This window comes from Lindgomyces ingoldianus (genome assembly GCF_010093535.1).
Source record: "Lindgomyces ingoldianus strain ATCC 200398 unplaced genomic scaffold BDR25scaffold_56, whole genome shotgun sequence".
NCBI classification, from domain to species: domain Eukaryota; kingdom Fungi; phylum Ascomycota; class Dothideomycetes; order Pleosporales; family Lindgomycetaceae; genus Lindgomyces; species Lindgomyces ingoldianus.
In genome coordinates, this window is record NW_022985217.1 from 251,001 (window position 1) to 272,073 (window position 21,073).

At 52.1% G+C, this 21,073-nt stretch overlaps 6 protein-coding genes across 6 annotated transcripts; 2 read left to right on the forward strand and 4 right to left on the reverse strand.

Moving 5' to 3' along the window:
- Positions 1 to 215: 215 nt before the first annotated feature.
- Positions 216 to 1,085, reverse strand: BDR25DRAFT_307624 (uncharacterized protein). The gene is made up of 2 exons (XM_033690870.1): positions 914 to 1,085; positions 216 to 642 (listed from the first exon to the last, which is right to left on the reverse strand). Exons 1-2 carry the CDS (start codon positions 1,041 to 1,043, stop codon positions 464 to 466), a joined length of 309 nt encoding a protein of 102 aa, XP_033540594.1. The 5' UTR covers positions 1,044 to 1,085; the 3' UTR covers positions 216 to 463.
- Positions 1,086 to 1,878: 793 nt separating this feature from the next.
- BDR25DRAFT_244893 (uncharacterized protein) lies at positions 1,879 to 3,933 on the forward strand (the record flags this gene model as incomplete). Its single annotated transcript, XM_033685867.1, has 7 exons — positions 1,879 to 2,032; positions 2,120 to 2,341; positions 2,394 to 2,471; positions 2,519 to 2,850; positions 2,901 to 3,006; positions 3,056 to 3,281; positions 3,330 to 3,933. 7 exons carry the CDS (start codon positions 1,879 to 1,881, stop codon positions 3,931 to 3,933), a joined length of 1,722 nt encoding a protein of 573 aa, XP_033540595.1.
- A 927-nt stretch (positions 3,934 to 4,860) lies between these two features.
- BDR25DRAFT_347078 (uncharacterized protein) lies at positions 4,861 to 8,277 on the reverse strand. The gene is made up of 5 exons (XM_033694225.1): positions 7,532 to 8,277; positions 7,430 to 7,482; positions 6,087 to 7,376; positions 5,889 to 6,032; positions 4,861 to 5,826 (listed from the first exon to the last, which is right to left on the reverse strand). The coding sequence occupies exons 1-5, from the start codon at positions 8,154 to 8,156 to the stop codon at positions 5,032 to 5,034; spliced, it is 2,907 nt and encodes a 968-aa protein (XP_033540596.1). The 5' UTR covers positions 8,157 to 8,277; the 3' UTR covers positions 4,861 to 5,031.
- Positions 8,278 to 9,249: 972 nt separating this feature from the next.
- Positions 9,250 to 12,334, reverse strand: BDR25DRAFT_272699 (trehalose synthase (Ccg-9)). The gene is made up of 4 exons (XM_033687327.1): positions 11,713 to 12,334; positions 11,161 to 11,651; positions 10,831 to 11,106; positions 9,250 to 10,780 (listed from the first exon to the last, which is right to left on the reverse strand). The coding sequence occupies exons 1-4, from the start codon at positions 11,884 to 11,886 to the stop codon at positions 9,460 to 9,462; spliced, it is 2,262 nt and encodes a 753-aa protein (XP_033540597.1). The 5' UTR covers positions 11,887 to 12,334; the 3' UTR covers positions 9,250 to 9,459.
- Positions 12,335 to 13,785: 1,451 nt separating this feature from the next.
- Positions 13,786 to 16,427, forward strand: BDR25DRAFT_244954 (WD40 repeat-like protein; the record flags this gene model as incomplete). The annotated part of the gene is made up of 7 exons (XM_033685869.1): positions 13,786 to 13,891; positions 14,107 to 14,188; positions 14,469 to 14,776; positions 14,901 to 15,448; positions 15,528 to 15,995; positions 16,082 to 16,214; positions 16,348 to 16,427. The coding sequence occupies 7 exons, from the start codon at positions 13,786 to 13,788 to the stop codon at positions 16,425 to 16,427; spliced, it is 1,725 nt and encodes a 574-aa protein (XP_033540598.1).
- Positions 16,428 to 18,083: 1,656 nt separating this feature from the next.
- BDR25DRAFT_362555 (uncharacterized protein) lies at positions 18,084 to 20,762 on the reverse strand (the record flags this gene model as incomplete). Its single annotated transcript, XM_033696593.1, has 15 exons — positions 18,084 to 18,273; positions 18,332 to 18,573; positions 18,612 to 18,659; positions 18,709 to 18,788; positions 18,815 to 18,879; positions 18,909 to 19,113; positions 19,141 to 19,247; positions 19,285 to 19,335; positions 19,394 to 19,466; positions 19,521 to 19,863; positions 19,916 to 20,030; positions 20,075 to 20,168; positions 20,218 to 20,356; positions 20,401 to 20,700; positions 20,754 to 20,762. The coding sequence occupies 15 exons, from the start codon at positions 20,760 to 20,762 to the stop codon at positions 18,084 to 18,086; spliced, it is 2,061 nt and encodes a 686-aa protein (XP_033540599.1).
- Positions 20,763 to 21,073: the final 311 nt, after the last annotated feature.

A 21,073-nucleotide genomic window follows, 5' to 3' on the forward strand; every position in this document is an offset into this window, starting at 1 on the left:
GCAGTCCAGAGATGGTTTAGCACAGCAAAGGTTCAGGCTGCCGATGCCTGCTGAAGACGACGGCGTGCTACGCAGCCTACAATTATCCTCTCGTGTGCAAATCAGCAGGACTAACCCCAAGACAATCCTGGCACATTGGTGATTGGTGGTCAGTGATATAGGTTGTAGAGGTCATGCAGGGTGGTCACTGAAGAGCATAATAGTGACAATGTTTCATTGAATTATGAAGAAGTGTCCACTAAGGACGTGGTATCATCCGGTTCCATTCCGTGAGTCATATTTAGTCGAGCCGCGCCCGGCATACCAGGCAACAGTCTCGTTCCACCCGACAACGCCAGAAATGCAACATTGCCGCGAACGCCAAACCGGCTTACCTAGTACTTCCGCCATGGGTATGAGCAGATGTTTGAGTACATGCATGAAAGTGTGGAGCGAAAAGGAAAGAAAGGAAATATGCCGTTGATTAACGTCGCTTTTGAACTCTCGTACGCGATTCGGAGAATGGTTTCAAGGCACCCTTGCCCCTCGTCTGCGGAAACGTGATTTGGTTTCTTGGTTTGCGGCGGCGGTTGATTTTCGATCGATGGATCTTCTTCTTGGAAGATGATTTAGAAGCAGGAGTGGCGCTGTCAACGTCCATCTCTAATGTATGACAGTTAGCCTATTTTCTGAACTTCCTTTCCACCAAAGTATTTTTCGTCAAGAGCGAGGGTGTCGAAGGCCAGCTGTAACTGCCCCTTTCTGTCGAATCCAACCACATCAGAACAGAGTCCGAGGTACAGGTAGAGCTGGTCGGATTCGTGTTGGCATTCTTCCATGGTCCTCAGATATGGGACGTGGCCGAAGTGGTCTCGGTGCGCTTCATTTTCGAAGCTAATAGTTTGCGGAATCGGAGTAGAGAGAGTATACCAACCTTTCGGGTATTCTGCGTTGTCGGTAGGCTCTTCGGCGTCGGGGGGAGCTTCGCAGATGTAAGAAAGGCTGCCTGAAGTGGAGGACTGTTCATTGGTGGACGCAATACCTTGGGCCGAACCAATGTCCATTTTCGCGACGTTCTTGCGCGGCTCCGGCCTCGGCTGGTTAACGGCCTCAAGGAGTTTTGCGTGGAGACGCTCAGTGCGAGCAGTCTCAACGGGCTGGAAGACGCGGGAGCGAAGCTTGGAGCGGTTCGCCTTTTTGACGCTGGAGCGGAGACCTTTCGCCATTGTGGCGGCGGGGGTAATGCGAGGGAGTGTAGCGCGCGCGGGGAGTACGAGGGGCGCAAGTGGCAGAGGTCGCGGTGAGAGTTGTGGGCGGAATGTGCAGAGTGTGAGTGAGGAAAAAAGTGAAGAGTGAAGAGGGACGGCGTGGAATTTTACGTGGGCGGGCGAAGGCGGTCAGGCAGAACTGTGGAGCGTCTGTGCCGGGTCTTGTGCCGGGTCTGTGCTAGTCTCTGCTCCTGCCCAGTGCCCCCATTAACTTAGCGGGAGTGATGACTTTGCGCCTGGCCAAGGCTGCTTTCGGTGTCGTCGATGCGAGAGAGCCGCCTGCGGGACCTCCTCAACCGCTGCTCGATCCTCTCAATCGGGGCGACGGCCGGCCGTGTAATCGTCGCAGAACTGCTTGCTTTGCGTGATCCCTCCCGAGGACGCTGGCACTCCTCCTGCCCCCGCTGCGTCGTCGACGAGAACTGGAAGTTGCTACCGACACCCCAAAACGTCGACTTCACATCTTTTCTCCGGCCCTGCTACTGCTCCTTCACTTCTCCCCAGGCTGCCCTCCTAGTCTCGCTCACTCCCCATGTCTCGCCCTGGACCTCTTCCCTGACAGCCTCTCCCCACTCTGCGATCCACTGCCCGCTCGAGTCCAGCTGCGAGTGCGGTCCGTTCAACTCCAGACATGGCCTCAAATGGGACAACCATCGAACAGCTGGCAGCAACCCTGTCCGCTCGATCAAAGACTCTTATTAACAATGATCTGAAGAGAATCTGCAAAGAGGAAGGTCAGAACGTGGGAGGGAATAAATCCCAACTGCAAGGCCGCGTCCTTAACAGTACGTTCCCCCTCGGCCGGTGCCCTCGTGTCGCCCGTCCAAGGTTGTCTTCTGCCTCTTCTTACTAATCTGTCTCTTCGTCTGTAGTGATCCATAACGCAGCCCTCGGCGGTGACTTCGACACACTTCAGAGGCTTCGTTATCGATTGCACAACCACGGCGAGGCTCCACCTCCGACGTACAACGCCCCGGCCGCTCCTCCTGCGCAAGCCTCACCCGCTCCCCCCAACAGGTACCCCAGCATGGCCACCGGACAGAACGGCTATGCTAGTCGCCAGTCCTATCCTCCCTATCGTCCCCCACCTGCCCGTAAGTCGCCCTCTATCCAAGTCGCTTTTTTATTTTTGCTTAGTTTAGGTAGTGCCACCCACATCCTCATTCAAGGAATCCCCATTCTATGAAATTCGGGAATTACTTTTAGGAGGCATGTCTCTAGAAGGTGAGCGCCGTTCTTGCTTAGTCCTAGTACCGGCTCACCGTTTTCAGTCTCGCCAAACCATCGCCTCACTCTTAATAAAACCCTTATCCTGTCCACCGAACAATGCAACCGCTTGAAATCTGATCCCACGCTACGAGTACTACTCTTCGCTGCAGTCGATCAACCGCTTGGTCCATATCAGCGTGTCGACGTCGCCTTCCCTTCCCAGGTCGAAGTGAAGATCAATGGCGACGAGATCAAAGCCAACTACAAAGGTTTGAAGGGCAAGCCCGGTTCCACGCGTCCAGCCGACATCACAGACTACGTTCGCAAGGTGGCTCATTACCGGAACAGTCTGCTGGTGACCTATGCGCTGACGCAGAAGGTCAGTCATAAAGAGGTTTTCGATATCTAGTTCCCCGCCGTGCTATTACGCTAACCTCCTCATAGAAATATAACATCTACTTATACATGGTAAAGAAGCACACCGTAGAGGACCTGGCCCAGCGCATCACTCTGCGAAACGTCATCACCAAGCAGACCGTCATCAATGAGAGTAAGTTGTGATACTACGAAATTCGCCTCTGAGGCTCACGCTAGTACAGTGCTGAAGAAGGCAAATGACGCCGACATTGTGGTTAGCTCTACCAACATGTCTCTTAAGGATCCTATCTCAACTCTTAGGATTACCATCCCTTGCAGGTCAAATTTGTGCAACCACAACCAGTGCTTTGATGCAGCATCATTCTTGCAATTACAGGAGCAAGCTCCAACATGGCAGTGTCCTGTATGCAACAAGACTGTATCATTTGAAGGTCTTGCGGTGGATCAGTAAGTGATAGAATACGGATCTCGGGAGAAGCACCTGACATCAAGCAGATATGTCCAAGAGATCCTCGATTCTGTGCCGAAGGGCACGGACCAAGTGACAATCGAGCCGAATGGCGATTGGTCGAATGGAAACAAGACAGAACCCCAACCTTATCGAAATGGCTCTACGGCAGCGCATGAGGATAACAGTGACGATGAGCTGGTAGAGATACCTGACTATCGCGTGTCCGCGATAAAGAGCGAAGCTATCTATACTCCCTTGTCGATGGCTCAGACAACACCACTCTCCTCTCGGGAAGCCTCCACCGCGCCCAGGACCGGCCAGAAACGGACATCTGAGGTGATAGATCTGACGTTGAGCGACGATGATGAGCCTTCGAGGCCGGCTAAGAAGGTAGCGTACCACACTCCCAGCAGCCTCCCAGACCCATCACGTCGCTATCAGATGCCCTCGTTCGGAGTTTCGTCTGCCCCTATACGTCCCCAAGCCCCATCTTTAAATCACAATAACATGCCTTCGAGTTTGAGATTGGATCTCTCAGCCCCATCCCCAACCCTTCCGCCCTATGGAGCCTATCGTCCACCTCTACCGCGCTCAGCCTATCCTGACCAGGGATTGGGAACATACCCCAACTACGGCAATTCCCCTTGACATTCACAGAACCATTGATATTTCGTGTATAACTATTGACTCTGCTAATGCCATTGTGGATTCGCAGACTAGAAGATCCAGCGGCTATCGCGGCTGACGCATCTCCTTCCTGGTATGACATTACCGGCAAGGTGATGCGGAAGTCGCTTCGATGGAACTTCTTCTACTTTCCGCTTTGTCCATTCACTTGATCACGGGAAAAGACTTAGCACAAGGCGTTGGTATTGGTGGCATGACCGGGCGGAATTACAATGGGATCTGATCGATCAGCAGATCAGCAGACGCATTCTGCTCTGCACGATGCAATTTTCATACTCATGTGTCTTCTGCGCATTTAGCTCTCAGCTTTTAGTTTTTCCTTATCTTTCACGGGTTCCTTAGGCGGGCATGGTGGTTGGTCATCAGGGATAAACTCACGGTGATATGGAGCAAGAGAGGCGTATGCACTGAATGATTGAATGGAATGGGATATCCTGGGATTTCGTGGGTGGCATAGGCATTTTGGCAGGTTGCAAGATTCTCTCTATGTCTTAACTTTGAAATTTTCGGTAGGATAAGGTGGAGGAGTGGGAACCAATAGGTGAAAGGAAGGTATGGAGATAGGAAGGGAAGCGAGGATCGCGAATGGCTACGTTTTTAGAGCGGCAGATGTCCGTGAAAGTGGTTAATTAATGAAAGTGCTTCATGATACCCAGTTTTCAGATTCTACGCTTGGTGTGTGCGTGGCATAGTACTGCTGAGTGCACGCCTACTAGCAATTGTGAGTTTGAGGACAAAACAATCATTCAATTGAACAAATTCAAATCCAAGTCCCGGATTCTATTCATGCTGCGCGTGGAATCCCACAATTATGTTGGTTTTTGCTTGGGAAATAAGACAGGAAAAGGCGGAGATTCAGTAACATTAATCCACTGATGTCTTCAAGAACACAAACAAAACAACACTAACAAACCACCCACACCCCACCCGTATATAACCAGGAAGATAAAACGCTAAACGCTATTTACATGACAGAAGAGATTTTAGATAACAACACTCACCCATGCGCAAAAGTTCAAGCAACAAACAAACTGCCTAGGGTCAAATCCTAACCACCGCTCACTCCCTCTCCCTCATCTCCCTCTTCACTTCCCCCAGCACCTCCCTCACCCGCTGTACCACATCCCCTGCCCCATCCAACCTCTCCCTCAACCTCACCGCAAACTCCGGAAACCTGCTCGCTTCGCTCTCAGTCTCCTCAGCTGAACTCGATACCACGAGCCCCAAATCGCGAACAAATGCATCAACTTCCTTCTGCACGCCAACCAACATCTTGTCGAAGGCAGAATGTAGGAATTGCCGGTGATGCCGCTCAATCATTGTGGAGAGTTTGGGGAAGATGCGGGCGGAGGCTATGTGTGTTGTTATTGCATGTTTCCGATTTTGGTCGGCTTCGGCTCCAGGGGCGGAGGAGAGGGCGGGAGTCGCAGGTTCGGCGTTACAAGCGTGATAAGCCGGCAGCATAAGCGTGTTTATATACGACGTCGCATGCCCGTATAATGTATCCGACTCTACAGCTGCCGTACCCTCAAGAATCTCATCAAAGCCTGTTTCCACAACCTGCGTCATCGCACCACACCGCGCGCTGATATTATCCACTAGATTCCCTAGGGCTTGCGGCGCATCCGGGATATGAGGGTGAAGTGTAGCGGTCATATTGGTGAAGACGGCGGCGATAGAGTCGATGAGTTCTTTGCGGCTGTCGGATACGCTTTCTTGGAAGAAGCCCCAGTTACTTTGGAGGGTGAGACGCATGGGGTATGTGAGTTCTTCGTTCCAGTTTCGGGAGCCTGTGGATACCGCGGTGCGGGTGCCGTGGTGGCGGCAGAATGATGCGTAGGTATTGGCGTCCCACTAGGTTAGGTATGGTGTTAGTGGGTGGTTAAGATTTGGGGGAGGAAGGACGGCTGGCTTACTTTGGACCATTCTTTGCTGGCGTCTAGGGCAGCGTTTCGCCATTCCGAACGATGTTCGCGGATGGGAAGTACGATTGAGGAGGCAAATTCGTGGTTTAAGTTCGTCTTCGTGATTTGGATCTGCGCTGAGGGCAGAACAAGATTCTTTGAACAGTTAGCAAGATTTTAAATCGACCGTGGGGATGCCATGCTTCATACCTTAATTGCAGCCTCCTCCAATTCATTCATAAGATGTCGAATGCCCTCCGCTTTCTCCTTGCTAATCTCATCTGTCCCACCCACTGCCCACTGTCTCAGCGAACCCAAGAAAGCCGGGACATCATGTTCGATAAAAGCGACGGCGGCGGTAAACTGAGCCTCTGCGGGGATGGAATGGCAATACTTTCTCAAATTAACAATACCACTCAATTCAAGCCGAGACTCTGCTCGACTCTGTTCATCATATCGATGTTCCCAGTACTCATGATTGCTGACACAGAAGACTTTGAGATCTCCCATTTGTACGTCCGCAGCATACTTGTCGATGAGCTGAGTTGCGACTTGGCGGTTTCGACGCTCGATGAGGAATTTCTTGAGGCCGAACTCCATATCTTGTAGTATGTCTCTACTTCGCACCTCTTCCTCAAGAGCACCGGGTAAGCCATGTCGCCTCTGCGCCTCGCATCGCTTTGCTTGTTTTTGGAGAGCGTCAATTTGTTGTCGCCATGTCCTGACTTGTAGCGACACATCTGATTCATTTCTTTCCACAGTTCGCGGGTTGATGTCCTCTGACTTTGTGCAGATGATGCGAAGAGGCCGGTGACGGCTATTGCGCTTAATAATATCTTGCACGCCAGCATCTGAGAGAGCGTTTTCCATGGTGGTGACGGCGAAGACTTCGTGGCACCTTCGGAGATATCGCTCAGTCGCTCGTGCACGGGCGAGATTGAGATTTCGTAGAGCAGGGCAATCGACTAGGACAAGACCAGAGCGAAGAATTGCTGCGCGAAGGTAGACTCGTACAACTTGAACATACGGCCAAAGCGCACACACGTTATCGCCAACAGGGTCGGCCGTGAAGGCTTCCAGCTTATCAGTGCATTCGTCGATAGTGAAGCCAGTAGAGGACCAGGTAGGACAATCAGGGCCTCCAGGTCGGCGAGCCAGGGAATCACTAGCCCATTTTTCGAGAATGTTAAGAAGCGGTATATCCGCTTCTGTTGGGTATTCCAGTAATAGCTCTTTGGTGAAGATTGGTTGGTCTCTAAACATGGACTGAAGTGTGCACCAAGCAACTTCTGACCTGACTCGAATCTCTCGGCGTTCTTCAGGGGAATCAACATCTTGGAATGAAGGGATATAACACGCTCGAAAGCTCCTCAGTAGTTCTTCGATGAGCTCTTTGATTTCGTCACTTGTCATGTAATCGACTTCGATAGCAAAAGGCTCGTTGTCGTGGGCGGGTCGGTACCTATACTCGGTAATGATGGGTGTAGAGAGACTAGCGCTCTGTAGGTCCTGTTAGTAACCATTTCTATAGGCTTGCGTAAACGAAAACATACCGAGGAAGCCAGGTAAGGCTGATCGAGAAGAGAATTGATAACGCTACTCTTTCCTAACAGTATGTCAGCGAGAATAGCAAAATTGAGCGATCTGAAACTAACCAACTCCAGAGTCTCCAATAAGCCCAATTGTCTTTGATCTCGAAGGTTCAAACTCGCTGAGCTGCTTTGCCCATTCCTTCAACGCATGAAGATCCGATCCAAGCTGATGAGATGCAGGACAGCCCCAAATGGCAAGCGAAATGTCCTTCATTTCCTGCTTAGTCGCATTAAGGCCAGCTTGGAAGGAGGGGTGAAAGAAGCATGCATCTGGTCGGGCTTCAGAATCAACGTCGTACAACAGTTCGTCGCCAGGCAGCTTAACCGGCGCCGAAGGTGAGATGAGCATATTGAGTTCGTCAGAGGTATCGTGGACATGACCCCCGAGAATATTGCTGGTCAAAAGCGCCAATCTTGGGGATTGAAATGCGTGATCCTCTCCATCTGAATAAAGACTGTGATGAGATGCAGTACTTGGAGAAATGACATTAATATGTTCCCAGCCAGGGGAATCTTGTGACCCAAAATCATTCACAAAGGGCATGCCACCGATGGGACTCGTTAAAACCGGGCTCCGTAGCGACTGATACGACATTCGCTTGGTCAAGATAGGGAAGGTCGATGATGGCCTTGGAGTTGGTGTTCTTGGGAACGGTTCTCGAGCCGTCATTGTGGTACATGTTGCCATTTCGAAGGAGTGTCTAAGAAACGAGAGGTGGAAATGTATATTATTTACAAGAAGGTATATTAATGAGGAGATATGCAGAACAGACTGAAAAAAAATTGTATTTGAGAGGGGGGAACTGAAGGAGAATCGACGAAAGTCGAGGAAGACGTGCTACCGCCATTAATATTGTACCTAATACCCTAGCCTTCTGTCGATGGCACGATCTCGAGGCCTTAAAATCAAAAGGCTAGCACTTTTTGCATAACCGACCTACCAGAGGGAGCCGTTAACGCCATCCCGCAGGTCGCATGGCAAAGGGAGTCTGAAGACGGCTTGCGTCCAAAAGGACACTGAGCTCGTGCAGACGTAGTATCCCTGGCGCTAAACTGTGTTCCATAAGATTCGTGGAAAACGACAGAAGGCAGAAGGAGATGATCGCAAGAGTAGATAGGCTCAGCTGCTTATGATTGGGCAATGCATCAAACGCGCTGTGCTAGAGGATGTGAAAGCTTGTGCTTGCGGCGGGGAAAGTTTGTAATGGCTCACGCCAAGGGCGCGTAAATTTAGCTCAAAATCGGGAAGAACGTTCCTCCGGATGGCACGTTCTAGTTATTTCTCCATGAGGTCGGGAGACGAGCACGAGAGGTGGACGCAATCTCCTTAATTGAAAACATCATATTTCTCATCGTGAAGGATGTGAGGCAGTCTAGTATGTGTTGGATGTTACTCAGTGTCCTCAATTCACGTCAAGGCGAGGACGGCCAAGTCGGGTTAGACTAACCGCCGAAGGGCCGCACCGACCTCACAGGCCTGGACGTTGGAAGTAAGACAGTGACCACTTCGCTTTAAGAAACCTCACAGCTGCTCAAGTATCAGTCAGATGATCAAGCCTCTACAATCCTCGCCAATGGAAGCTTTATAAATATCGCGGAGTGGGACGCCGTAATGGTGACCAACCGCAGCGGCTCGCCATCTCTTCTTCATTAGCTAGCTTCTTTGAAAAGTCTGCACCGTGCACGCACGCGTATTGTTGTTAGCCCGCAGGCCTGCGTTAGTCAGGGGCAGCGTTTAACTACCGCCAGGCACAAGGCGAATCAGACACATTGAGATTGGTGAAGAAGAGACTTTTAGTATTTGTACAGATTCAATGAAAGAATTAGGGAGAAACCGTACTCCGAGCCGAAGATCAAACAACATCCCTTGACCTATGATAAAGCAATTATTGAACACCGAAGACTTTTCCGACCCTACCATTACCACCCGACACCAGCAGATCAAAAGTAAGAATGTAAGAGAACGCTAAAGACCGTCTACTATCCACCGTCTACCCCTCTGTTGGGGAAGTGAGATCTAATTTTTTGTCCCTTGGCAAACGAGGCTCCGACTTCTCGTACGGCAAGCCTGCCTCCTCTCTCGCCATGTCGTTGATCCAGGCACTATTTGGCTCAATATTCCTGCCTTGGGACAGAACATCTGCCAGGTACAGCCAGCAAAGCGCATTGCCGACGGTGCCAACCTCGTCACTAACGTGCGTCGCCGCGTACTCGCTCATCGTATCGTATGCTTCCTGGTCGGTGAAGAGGTAGTGGAGATACTTCGCGACCGCACTGCTGTCTCCTGGTTCGACCAGATACCCGCTCTTACCATGCTCGACTTGAAGAGGAATACCGCCAGCCTTCGTAGCAATGATAGGTATACCCTTATGCAACGCCTCTGAGACTTTAACCTCAAAGCCTTCCCGTGTTGAGAGCTGGAGTGCGATATGAGCATTCGATATGAGTACATTTAGTAACTGATCCGTTGGCCCAAGGCGCATAACAATGACATCCTCCTTGATATCGGTGTACTGGGTTTCGAGTAGATTGAGAGTTTGGTCATAGATTAATGTAGCATCTGGATCATCAATGGCTCCGTGTCCAGCGACAACAAGCTGAGGTGTTTGCTCCCGCTCCATATCCTTCATATACTCGCGGCGGAGTTTAGCGTACGAGGCTAGGACATCCGGGATACCTTTGGCAGGATCGAAGCGCGCAATTTGGACAATGTATTTGCGATGAGGGTGATCAAGACGAAACATCCGCATCTTGAAGCACTCTGTGTCGAACTCGTGCATGTAATAATCCGAGTCCCAGTCGCTCATCTCTTTGTTCAAGCCATCGAGCCAGTCAGTCGTGGCTGGCATGTACCCTACTTTCTTGAAATCAACAGAATTTGGCACAAATTCGCGCACAGGATGGCTGACAAAGACATCAGCGTCCTTGACATTGTTCCAGACCCAGTTCCAAACCTCGGAAGTTGGAGTCCCTTCCTGGTCAGCAAGGTCGGCCCGCACCTGGATGTGACTGCGATAAATGACGGGACGCTCTGGGTCAATCTGTTTGGCGATCTGCACAAGGCTTGGCATCTGAGGATCGTCAACAATGATAACGTCCGCACCACCCTTTGAGCGAGGCGCAAGCGGTCCAGCCTTCTTTCCATCACTAGAACTTGATATCCAGAATCGTTCAGCATTCTGCTTGCACCAGTCATCGAGGATGTGTATTTGATTGTCCGTAAGCCGGACCTTGGGATCCGCCACTCCCTGGAGAATATTGTGGTTGTTCTTTGTGATTCGGAAGACTTCAGGTTTTGGTTTAGGGACGTACCTAATCCACGTTAGTCGTGATGTCTTAAGGGTAGGATTTGAAACGCTCACCATGCCGCATTCACGTTGATCAAATCTAAGAACCTGATAAGCGCATGCCGCATCAAGGCAACGCCACCCCCCTGTGGTGTGCTGTTGAAGAAAGCGATCTTGACATTATTCTGTTTCAGCGAATTTGCGTACTGCATGGTTGCATCCCACGTCCGTTTCCCAACTGTTTCGGGATATTGCTTGGCGACAGTGATCCGAATTTGGCCATTGGCATCGACGGCAACCCGATTCCGAAAGAAGACTTGAACACGTGGTTGCTGGTTGGGGCCGAAGTACCTGAAAGAAATGAAATCAGCGCATGGGAACTTGGTATGCAGATCTGGCACGTACATTAGACATTTCCTCGCCATGGAATCCGCCTCTTCATCAACCATGATGGAGCTGTGTTCCAGTTTCGGGGGACGTTCTTCATCTGGCTCACGAACAAAAACCAATGGGACAATGTCTAGTTCTTCCCAAAGCCGAGCTGGCAGGTCCGGGCTCATTTCTATCACCTCCTTCGTAAGTCCAGCACCTACGAACTTGTACAAATGGGACCGTTGATATTCGGTGATTTTCTCCACCAAATAGTCGGCTAAAACCATAGGGCGCTCTTCCGGCGGCAGGGGAGTGCGTAAACCCGATGGCGTCATAACACCAGAAGGAGTCTGTGCGCCAGAAAGGCCCGGGGTGTCTCGTCCGCTATCTGTACCGCTGAGTCCATTTTTGCCCCCGAGCGTTGTGACCGCAAAGTCGATTGAGTAGGTCCCATCGTGGGAAGCGAAGCCGACATCGATTGTCCCGCCAATGCCTTCGGCAACAGCTATACCAATGTAGAGATTCTAATGAGAGAGCAGGTCAGCTATTGAAGGTTTCGGTGGAACGCAAGGTTTAACTACGTACCTGAAGGCCAATGCCATGCTCTACTTCCTGGGCCTTCCTCAGCTGATTTAAAGAAGTTGCGGCCCGGAATGCATGGCGAGTCTTCGTTCGACGCGCTCCATGCCGCCTCGAAGCCTGCATCTGCCGCAGGGGCAGAGCATCATCCGGGCCCAGAAATGGCCCCGATGGTGACATGGTTGGGGGTGTTGTCCGAGAGGTAGGCTCTTGTGAGACAAAGGAAAGCTAGTTATGAGTGCTCAATGGTAGATTGTGTCAACAAACAAAGTCGCGAAAAGACACGGAAGGTAGAATCTTCTGTCGTCGCCGGGGAATTTATAGCTGAGGCGGGTGAATTGGGCGAGGGCGTCGTGGGTGATCTCCCACCCTCGTACGATAGTCACTACACAACGAGGCTAAGGGGCGCGTGATGTGCTGCGAGAAGGGTATTTGTATTGGTCAATGAATGGGGAAGGCTGCGATCAGTTCGTTTGGACCGATGGCCACTGGTGGCTCAGCAACGAGCTCACGTGTTAGATAGAAGGTGAATCAAAGGATCAGGTTCTATGGGTTGCAGAGCACAAGCGGTGAGCGGAGGCAACTTGACGGGCTGGACTTGTGCAGATGGAGGCAAAAGTATCTGGTGATGCTTTGAGGTCGAAAGTCGGGGAGTGACGATCGGAGGTCTGCCCAGTAAGCTTAGACCCCCCGCTCGCTAGTGTCCGCAACCGAAGCCACGCGATGAATTAAAACCGGCCGGCCCGCTGGGAGACAGAGCAACGACATCAAACTAGCTTCACAGGGAGGACGGCATCAAACACAACGAACACCAGTATCACTGCTGGGTCGCGGCCTCTTTCCTGCTGCACTAACAGGCGTGGACGCCATTTCCTTACTCAATATCCCTTCCTTCCGACGTGGCTTCAGCATTCCCGTTCGAGAGTGCACGACCTGCTCCCGGAGCGTCGCCGACTAGCTGGATGCTGGGGTTTGTGGCAAAGACAGCGGAAGATTCCTACTACAGGTGCAGCGACGGGGTAGTTTCCCATTAAGCAGGGCTCAGGGCCAGTGCAGGCCAGCGCAGGCCAGCACGACACAGCAATCCCACCCTTCCAGCCCTGTGCAACCGTTGGCTTACTCCTCCTCCACCGTATTTGTGGTGAGTTCTCGGATGTTGGGCAACAGGCCAGAGGAACATCTGGGATAAGTCTGTGCTCAACGCCCGGCGCGAGATGAGATGCTGCTCAACGTGTGTCAACATGGAACCAAGGAGAGGACAAATATTTCGGATTGCATGCTGCGGGTTGATGTACACACATCTGAGAGCTGGGAGAGAGTGCTGACTGACAGGGATCGCGCGCACAGAACGGCTCACCCCAGCCAGCTGGAGGGGAAAATAAAGTTTGAGGCGAGAGAGCAGCCGAATTTAGACTTGCTCCAGGGTCCCACTGTGTCGGAGCATGATTGCAGACCGCAGCCCGCAACAGTAGCAGCAGCAGCAAACGCTGGCGGTGACGCTCCCTCTGCCGTTGTTTGTCGAGCTCAATTCCCGACGTGAATAATAGAGCGTTCTGTGTATGTGCGCGGATATGTGGTGCAGCCGTGGGCGAAACCGATGTTTCTCACGGCGTGCATGTGGGAGAGGAAGGTGCGCCTACCGTTTCAAGTTTAGTCTCCCTGCCTGCGCCGGGATCCACATCTTCATCCCAGCCCGCCCATCTTTTCCAGTCGCCGTGTACCCGTCCTCTCAGAACCTTCAACACCGTCCTCCTCGCTGCTGCATCACCATTGCCGCGGCCACTCATCTCCATCTCGTCGCGCCCATCTCAGGGCGGGCTCCCGCGTTGTGCCTCCGACTGCCTCGACTACTTCACCGGCCTGTGCGACCCCTTCAGCCTCGTGCCCGTCCTGCCTCGTCGTTTGGTGCTCGCCAGCTCTCGACCGGCCGCCCCAGCCAAAGACACGCTCGTCACATCCACCACCCCGCTCCCTTCGCTCTCCCCATCTCCCGCGCAATTGCCCGCTGTCTGCGCTCGTTCGTCGTCGCCCGAGAACCTCTCACAACCCGCCACCAGCATGTACAACGCTCACCGCGGCATGGTCCCCCAAGGAGGGCCGTCCCAGCGCCTCAACGAGCTGTTGGACTCCATAAGGGCCGAGTTCGAGACTGAGTCTCAGCGTAGCGTCGACTATGAAGGCCAAAGTAAGTCCAAGTTGATATGTTTCCTCGCAGGCGCTCTTGTTTCAGCCCGCTTGAGGTGGCGATAACCGTTTGTGGAATCTTCATTCGGGTGGCTTCTGGCGCGTTCAAGTTCTGATGAATTTGACAAACCCGAAACTACAAGCAATGCCGTGAACGCGTTGCGCGTGCCTTTTGCACCAGCTTGTGAGAACCATGGCTAAGCACCCTACACACAGTTACTCGACACATCCAAGAAATCGAGATGATTCGTGGAAAGGTCTACGCTCTTGAGCAGCAGCATATCTCAGTCAAGACAAAGTGAGTGGGCATTCCTCTCGTGTGTATCCGGCGAAGGCCCTGTTTACGCATGCACTATGTCAATGTGGCACAGCTCCGGGCTCGCACGCATTGTGATGGCAGGAGTGAGGTTAAGGTTTATATGTTTGGTCCTCGCCAAATAGTTTGATGACTTGCATCCGCAATTGCTATTGGCGCAGAAGGCTTGGTTGAGCTATCTGGCAGGTACCAAGCATACAAAACTTACCCCTGCCACCAGTGTAGATCCTTGCAACGGACCATTGCTGACAACTAAATAAAGGTATGAGGATGAGATCGCGCGTCTTCAGCGTGAGTTGGAGGCCCGTGGTGGACCCAGCCAGTCCTCACAACATCACGGCCCGTCTCAACCGCCTCCCCCCTCAATCGGCCATGGCCCCAGCAACCTGTTTGGCGGGATTATGGCTGGTAGTGCGGCTCAAGGTGGCCCTGGACTTGCCCCCCCTCCACAGGAACCTCCGCAACCCCAAGGCCTTCCGCCTCATATGCCTCAGGGTCCTCCTGGATTGAACACTGCCCCAGGACCTCCTCAGCACTTTGGTGGGTATCAGCCCGGCCCCTCGGTCAATGGTGAGCTTCCTACTTGCCTCTCTTGCTACCGAAGGAATGGTGATCGAGGCACTGACTGAAACTACACTGCGTCGGCCGTTCGGGAGTGTCATGAGAACAGTATTTTAAGCTAACACATGTTCAGGATATCCGCAGCCCACTGCTTCGCCCGGCGGGAAGCCGCGTGGAGGTCCGCCTCGAGGTCCACCAGGGCCGGCAACGCCCCAGCAGAACTCAGCTGCCCCCTATCCTGGCTCTCCCCAGGTCCCACGCCCCACACCTCCCCCTAATCAACATCAGAACTCCATTCTAGCAGCGAGTCAGGTTCCGTTGGCCCAGAGCAACACTCTCGCTGATCTCGATATTGAGCAGCTGCCAGACAACCTCAAGAAAGAGGGCCAAGACTGGTTTGCGGTTTTCAATCCTCGTGCAAGGCGAGTCTTGGATGTTGACCTGATTCATAACCTACCCCACCAGAGTGTGGTGTGCTGTGTCCGCTTCAGCATTGATGGGCGGTATGTTGCTACGGGGTGCAACCGTTCAGCTCAAATCTTCGATGTGGAAACGGGGAATCTGGTTGCGCATCTCCAAGATGGCACTCTCCCTGAAGACGGTGACTTGTACATCCGTAGCGTGTGCTTCAGCCCCAACGGCATGTACTTGGCTACAGGTGCCGAGGACAAAGTTATTAGGGTAAGCTGACTGCTGGTCCTAGGAAGCACATACCTCGTAGATGCTTCATCCCACGAGCTACTTTAACTAACGGTACTAGGTCTGGGACATTCAGTCTCGCCAAATTAAACACCAGTTCACTGGCCATGAGCAAGATATCTATTCCCTAGACTTCGCTCGCAACGGACGGATAATTGCCTCTGGTAGCGGGGATCGTAGCGTTCGGCTGTGGGATCTGGAGAGCAACAAACAAGTCCTCCACCTATCAATTGAGGATGGTGTCACAACCGTGGCCATCTCTCCAGACAATCGCTTTGTCGCTGCCGGTTCTCTCGATAAGAGTGTCCGCGTTTGGGACGTGGCTACTGGACAACTCGTCGTCCGCCTCGAAGGAGAATTCGGACACAAGGATAGTGTCTACTCTGTTGCGTTCGCTCCCTCTGGCGATAAATTGGTTAGCGGCAGCTTGGATAAGACAATCAAGATGTGGGACTTGTCACCACCACCTCGCATGATGCCCGGCGGAGTCCCGGGTGGCCAGTGCATCCGCACCTTTGAGGGTCACAAAGTAAGCATTCCCCCAAATATCCTTTCGAGTGATGTCGAAGCGGTGGCATTAGGAAGAATTAGAGCCTGACAACAAAACTTGAATAGGACTTTGTTTTGAGTGTCGCCCTCACGCCACATGGCGACTGGGTATTGAGTGGCTCCAAAGATCGTGGCGTCCAATTTTGGGATCCTCTTTCGGGTGTCGCCCAACTCATGCTTCAGGGTCACAAGAACTCAGGTAAGCCGTCCAGCAATTTTACGCAATTCCCTAATTCCACCTGTTATTTGATGGCTGCAAAGCAGCACTCTGCATTGTCCAACGATGACATGCAACCTTGAAGGGGACTTCGCTAATATGAATTTACCTTCAGTTATCTCGGTTGCTCCAAGCCCAACAGGAGGCATCTTCGCCACGGGCAGTGGCGACATGCGCGCCAGAATCTGGAGGTGAGTGATATATCGATTTCTTTTACCCCTGGACCGGAAGCCGCGCATTTTCACAGAGGCAGGCCTTTCTCCGCCGCATGATCGTCATAGTCTTGCGGTCGTTTCAAAGGTCTCTTACGTGTCTGTGGGATTCCCCTTCAAAGTTCTGCAAACGGGGAATGTTCCGTGCGGGGCTTGGCGCTGGTTTCTGTCTCGTACCCAGCACCCCACCCCGCCTCAACACGCAATTGACCCCCACGTGGACGGCGCCACAAGGTGACTGAAAGCGAGAACGGGGAAAGGTGGCGTGGGCCCGGTCTTCGGCGCTGTGGCGCCGGCCAATCCCCCAGCTTACATGCAAGATTGATCTCGCGTCAAGCTTCGTATGCAAGCCAGAGCCCTGCACGCTGCAGCTGCAGTGGTAAAAACATGTCAGACCCCGGCGCACGATATGCGCCACATCCCACAGAGACCGCCATTTCACAGTCCTATTCTCCCAACCCCCACCTCGGCGCGCTTCTGAACGTCCTGTCATTCACCGGCTTACCGTTTGCAACAGGTTCGACAGGTATACTGGACCGTAAACGCTCTTCGTGCATCCTACCCCGGCCCCAGTATCTAGACAAACTCAGTCGGGGACAATGCTACAGCGAGGAGCCTTTGATCTAGTATTTCCTTGCCGTCCAATCAGGAATGCGCGATGCCGGTCTACCCCCTTGCTCTCGGATACAGACTTTGCTCAGCCTCCCTACCACGATGTGCGGTGATGAATTTTCCCATACCTCACTTACCCCTTCCCATCTCTCCCTGTCTCTCTATGTGTGTGTGTGTGTGTGTGTGTAGGTAGGTGGGTGTTCTCCTGTTTCTTTCGATGTATGATGGTGGCTACATGGTCAGTAATGGATCTATCTTTTCGTCTGGACTGGACTGGGCTTAACTTGACTTAACTTGCAACTGAAAGGTAAAATATCTTCCATTCCAGCTGCAGGTCATGGTATTCTAGCTGTGGCGATGGTGATGGCGATGGCGATGATTTATGGACTGGTTGGTTGGTTGGTTGGCTGGTTGGCGGTTGGTCTTTTGGAATGGACGACAGGGAAGGAGAGCAGATCAGTGGTTCGAATGGTTTCCTTCTTCCTTTTTCCTTTTTCCTTCCCCGACTCGAATTGGGTCTATCCCTCACCCAACCCCCTTTTCCCCTCAGAGATGAATGAATGGATGGATGGGCAGATGGATGGGCAGGTGGTTGGAGGGATAGGTTAGGGTATCGATGAGCCAGCTAGTCAGTCAGTCATGTAGACAGTGCGAGTGCGAATGCAATGATAGGTGTCCTCTTTCACACCCCCTATCATCTCATCTCATATCTTTTCCAGTTTGATCCGATCACGGAAGCTTCTCCACCGCATTCAAGGGGGAAATTCTCGAACAAATGAAAGGGCCAGTTTCACAACACCATGTTATTCGTATTCTCACTCTGCTTTATTTTTCTCCCTCCCCCTAGAACGTTCTTCGAAGCTGTCGGCCTGTCCTGCCTCAGTTTTCAGGTCATTTGCTTTGCTTTTCCACAGTGCGGAGATGAGGCGATCGGCGTTGTTGGCTTGGAGGACTTCGGAACCGGTCCCCATCCGATTCCACTGTGATACAAACAGGTGATTTGCAGAAAGCACTGACGCACGCACGTTCATAACGACATTGATGCGAGAGAGGGTTGCTTTTGGGATGAAGTGGATGTCTCGCGTATCGATGCGATGGGCTGTTTCATGGCGAGAGTTTGCTTTGTGAGGGTAGATGAATGGGTGGATGGGAAGAAAGACTCTTGTCCGGCAATTGCATGCATCTCATTTCCTCGAAGCGGTGTTGTGCATCCATTCCTGACGGAACGTGGCCTACAGGATGTGCTTGTCTGTGTGGTAAGGTCTTTGCTTTTACCCAGATATGAGGTAAGACAGTGCGATGCTCGCATATCTGTGCGTTCGAGTCTGTACGGAGTTTCCCATGGGGCTGGAAAGGAGGGAGGGTGGGGTTCCGTTGGCGGTTGTGGTTGGCCAGAAGGTGTGTGCAGAAAACGCTGCTGCGTCTTGTACTTGTTGTGGTCTTAGTTGCAGGCGATAGTTTAGTTGATGAAGAGATGGCATTATACTCCGTCGCTGCGTGGATTGGAAGTGGATGGGCTAGGGGAGGATTACGGGCGAATTCATCATTGATCTACATGATGGTGATACTGAGATGAACATGATTGGTAGAATTCGCATATTAGCTACAGCATCCACAATCACGTTCCTTTAAGTTCTGTTTTAAGGCGCGACAAATTGGCTCCTCAATGCTGAATGCATATGAAGCATGCAGCATGTAGCATATACCAAGATTACACACTCATCGTCTGTCACTTGCGAGGTCGCAACGTGGGGATACGAAGGTCGTAACCGGTTTGGGGTGCCGGCTTTTCAATCCAGCCGCCCAAGCCAGGTCGACGACGTCTTTGTCATGGGTCTGGACGTTTGTTGACCTTGACGAAATTCGCGTGGCAAGACTTGGGTGTGTCTCATAAAGTTTCTTTAGAGTGCCTATTCCCGTCGAACCTAAATGGTAATCTCCCGAGTATGGCCATTGCATCTGCATTTCAATTGTATGTTCAGAGAGATCTAAGCTGCCCGTGCGAGAGGCATGTCTGATGAGAAGGAGTTTAGACCGAGTTCTATATCTCGCATGCTCTAAATCTCTCATTAGTGGTTAACGACGCGAGGCTCCAGAAGCTGCAGGTATGATAGCCGATCGCGGCGTTGCAGGACAGTGGAAACTGTAAGCCGTCGCAGGATCTTGCTTGTTGATGGACGGGGTTTGAGCTCTGCAACATCAGCATGTGGAATTATAGTTTTAGCGACGCGCAGTCTTCTTGATCGGTGTGTCGGGACAAGCCGATCGTGTAGGCCGTCCTCGGGACACAGTGCATGTGTAAGTATTATTAGGAATAATATAGTTGGATAGGTGTACAGTCGAGTCAACTTCCTAGACGATTCCAAGACAGGGTATTGAAGCGCAATACCTCGCTTTCGGTGATCGACGGCTTTGGGTTAGATGTCAGGAATAGGAGGAGGAATGCAAACTCAGGTAGGGGCACATGTGTGGGGGTGGGGAAATCTACATGTAGCACGTGAAGAAAAAAGAGAGGTTGGGGGTTCGGCCCGGGACGATGAATATGCGATGGAAGCAGATACGCGGGAATGCCAGAGGATTTCGGTCAAGGTATTCCAGGATTCCTTCGTGGGGCTGAAACGTGCAGCACCTGCCGTTGTTGAGTTTGGTTCTGTTTCGGGTGAGCTGCATTGGTGTGAACTTAGCATCTTCAACAGCTTCACCGCTGGATGCGATGACGAAAATCGTTGAACAAAAGAAAGCAAATGATGCTCCACGGTTGGGGGTGGGAAAATGCAGGCAAGATGAAGCGGTGAGAGCAACAGTATCTGCTTCATCACAAATGAGTTCGAGGTGTGGTCAGAGAAACAACGCCGTCACATCTCTGATATGCACGTCGCCCAATTGGGAGGTCTTGGCATCATCTCCCATGTTCAGGTGATTCCAAGATTCCGGTCGATGCAGGTCCAGGTCCATCCACGATTCCCCGAATAGACTAACGGTAATCAGCAGATATCTTTTGCTGTGCCAGATTCTCACAGCTGAGCTTTCCCCCAAGCTGTGTATCTCGCATTAGCCGGGCGAGCCAGATGCGATGGCCCTGAGAGAGCCGATCGGAGCCAAAGATGTGGAGCTTTGCCGTTTCAAGGAGGGTCTGCAGGACGCTATGAGGAGTGTCTCACGATTCATCTCGACATCATGCTCGGTCGACTTCTTCAGGGCGAATAACATCGCTATTTTGAATGATCGCGTCAAGCCTGGGGTTGGTGCTAGCGTGGGCACGCGCGGCTGGCCTGTTGGTTGGGTACCGATTGCACGCAGCTAGATCCTGCAACGCCTTGCTAGCGCGCAGATTTGGCGCTGACAGGGCGGAACAGTGGGGCTTTGGGATATGAGGAAGTCACTGTGTCGTACATCGTGAGGAGAAGGAACAGGGGTGCTGGATCTCGGTAGCCAAGGTCCGGAGCTGATGGCAGGCAGATGCTGAAGATACGGTGCAGGGGCTGGAGATCGTGAAATTGTGCGCTTAGCTGATCGAATGTGATGAAGTGAAGCTGCTCGGAAATAAAGATGTGACGACTTTGCCATGCTACCCTGAGACTGTACACAAGCATGTCACTGGCGATAACAGGGTATACGGATCCGTAGTCGCAAGGCATTTCGCTCTGTCACAGCGCAGTAGGCGAGTTACTAAAGCCCCTGAGGTCGGCGATCCTACCTTGGGCATCAAGTCACATTAATAATATCATTAGTCTTAGGGAGGGAAATCGCATTCGGGTTTAGTCGTTGAAAGACTGGCACGACTACAGGTGAGAGGGGGGAGAGAGTTCTTAGGAAGAATGACTTGTGATGAGGGGTTAGAGGTCATGGGGCTTCGATGATGGATGCCAGGGAATGAGGACGCGCGAATAAGGAAGGAGCTCGTCCCAAGGTCGGGCAAGAAACTGGCACGGCAATGAAATGGATTCACTAAGACCTTTGCTCGTTCTTGGTCTCCCTGATGATCATAGAGAAACGAAATCAGTTGCCTGAGGCGAA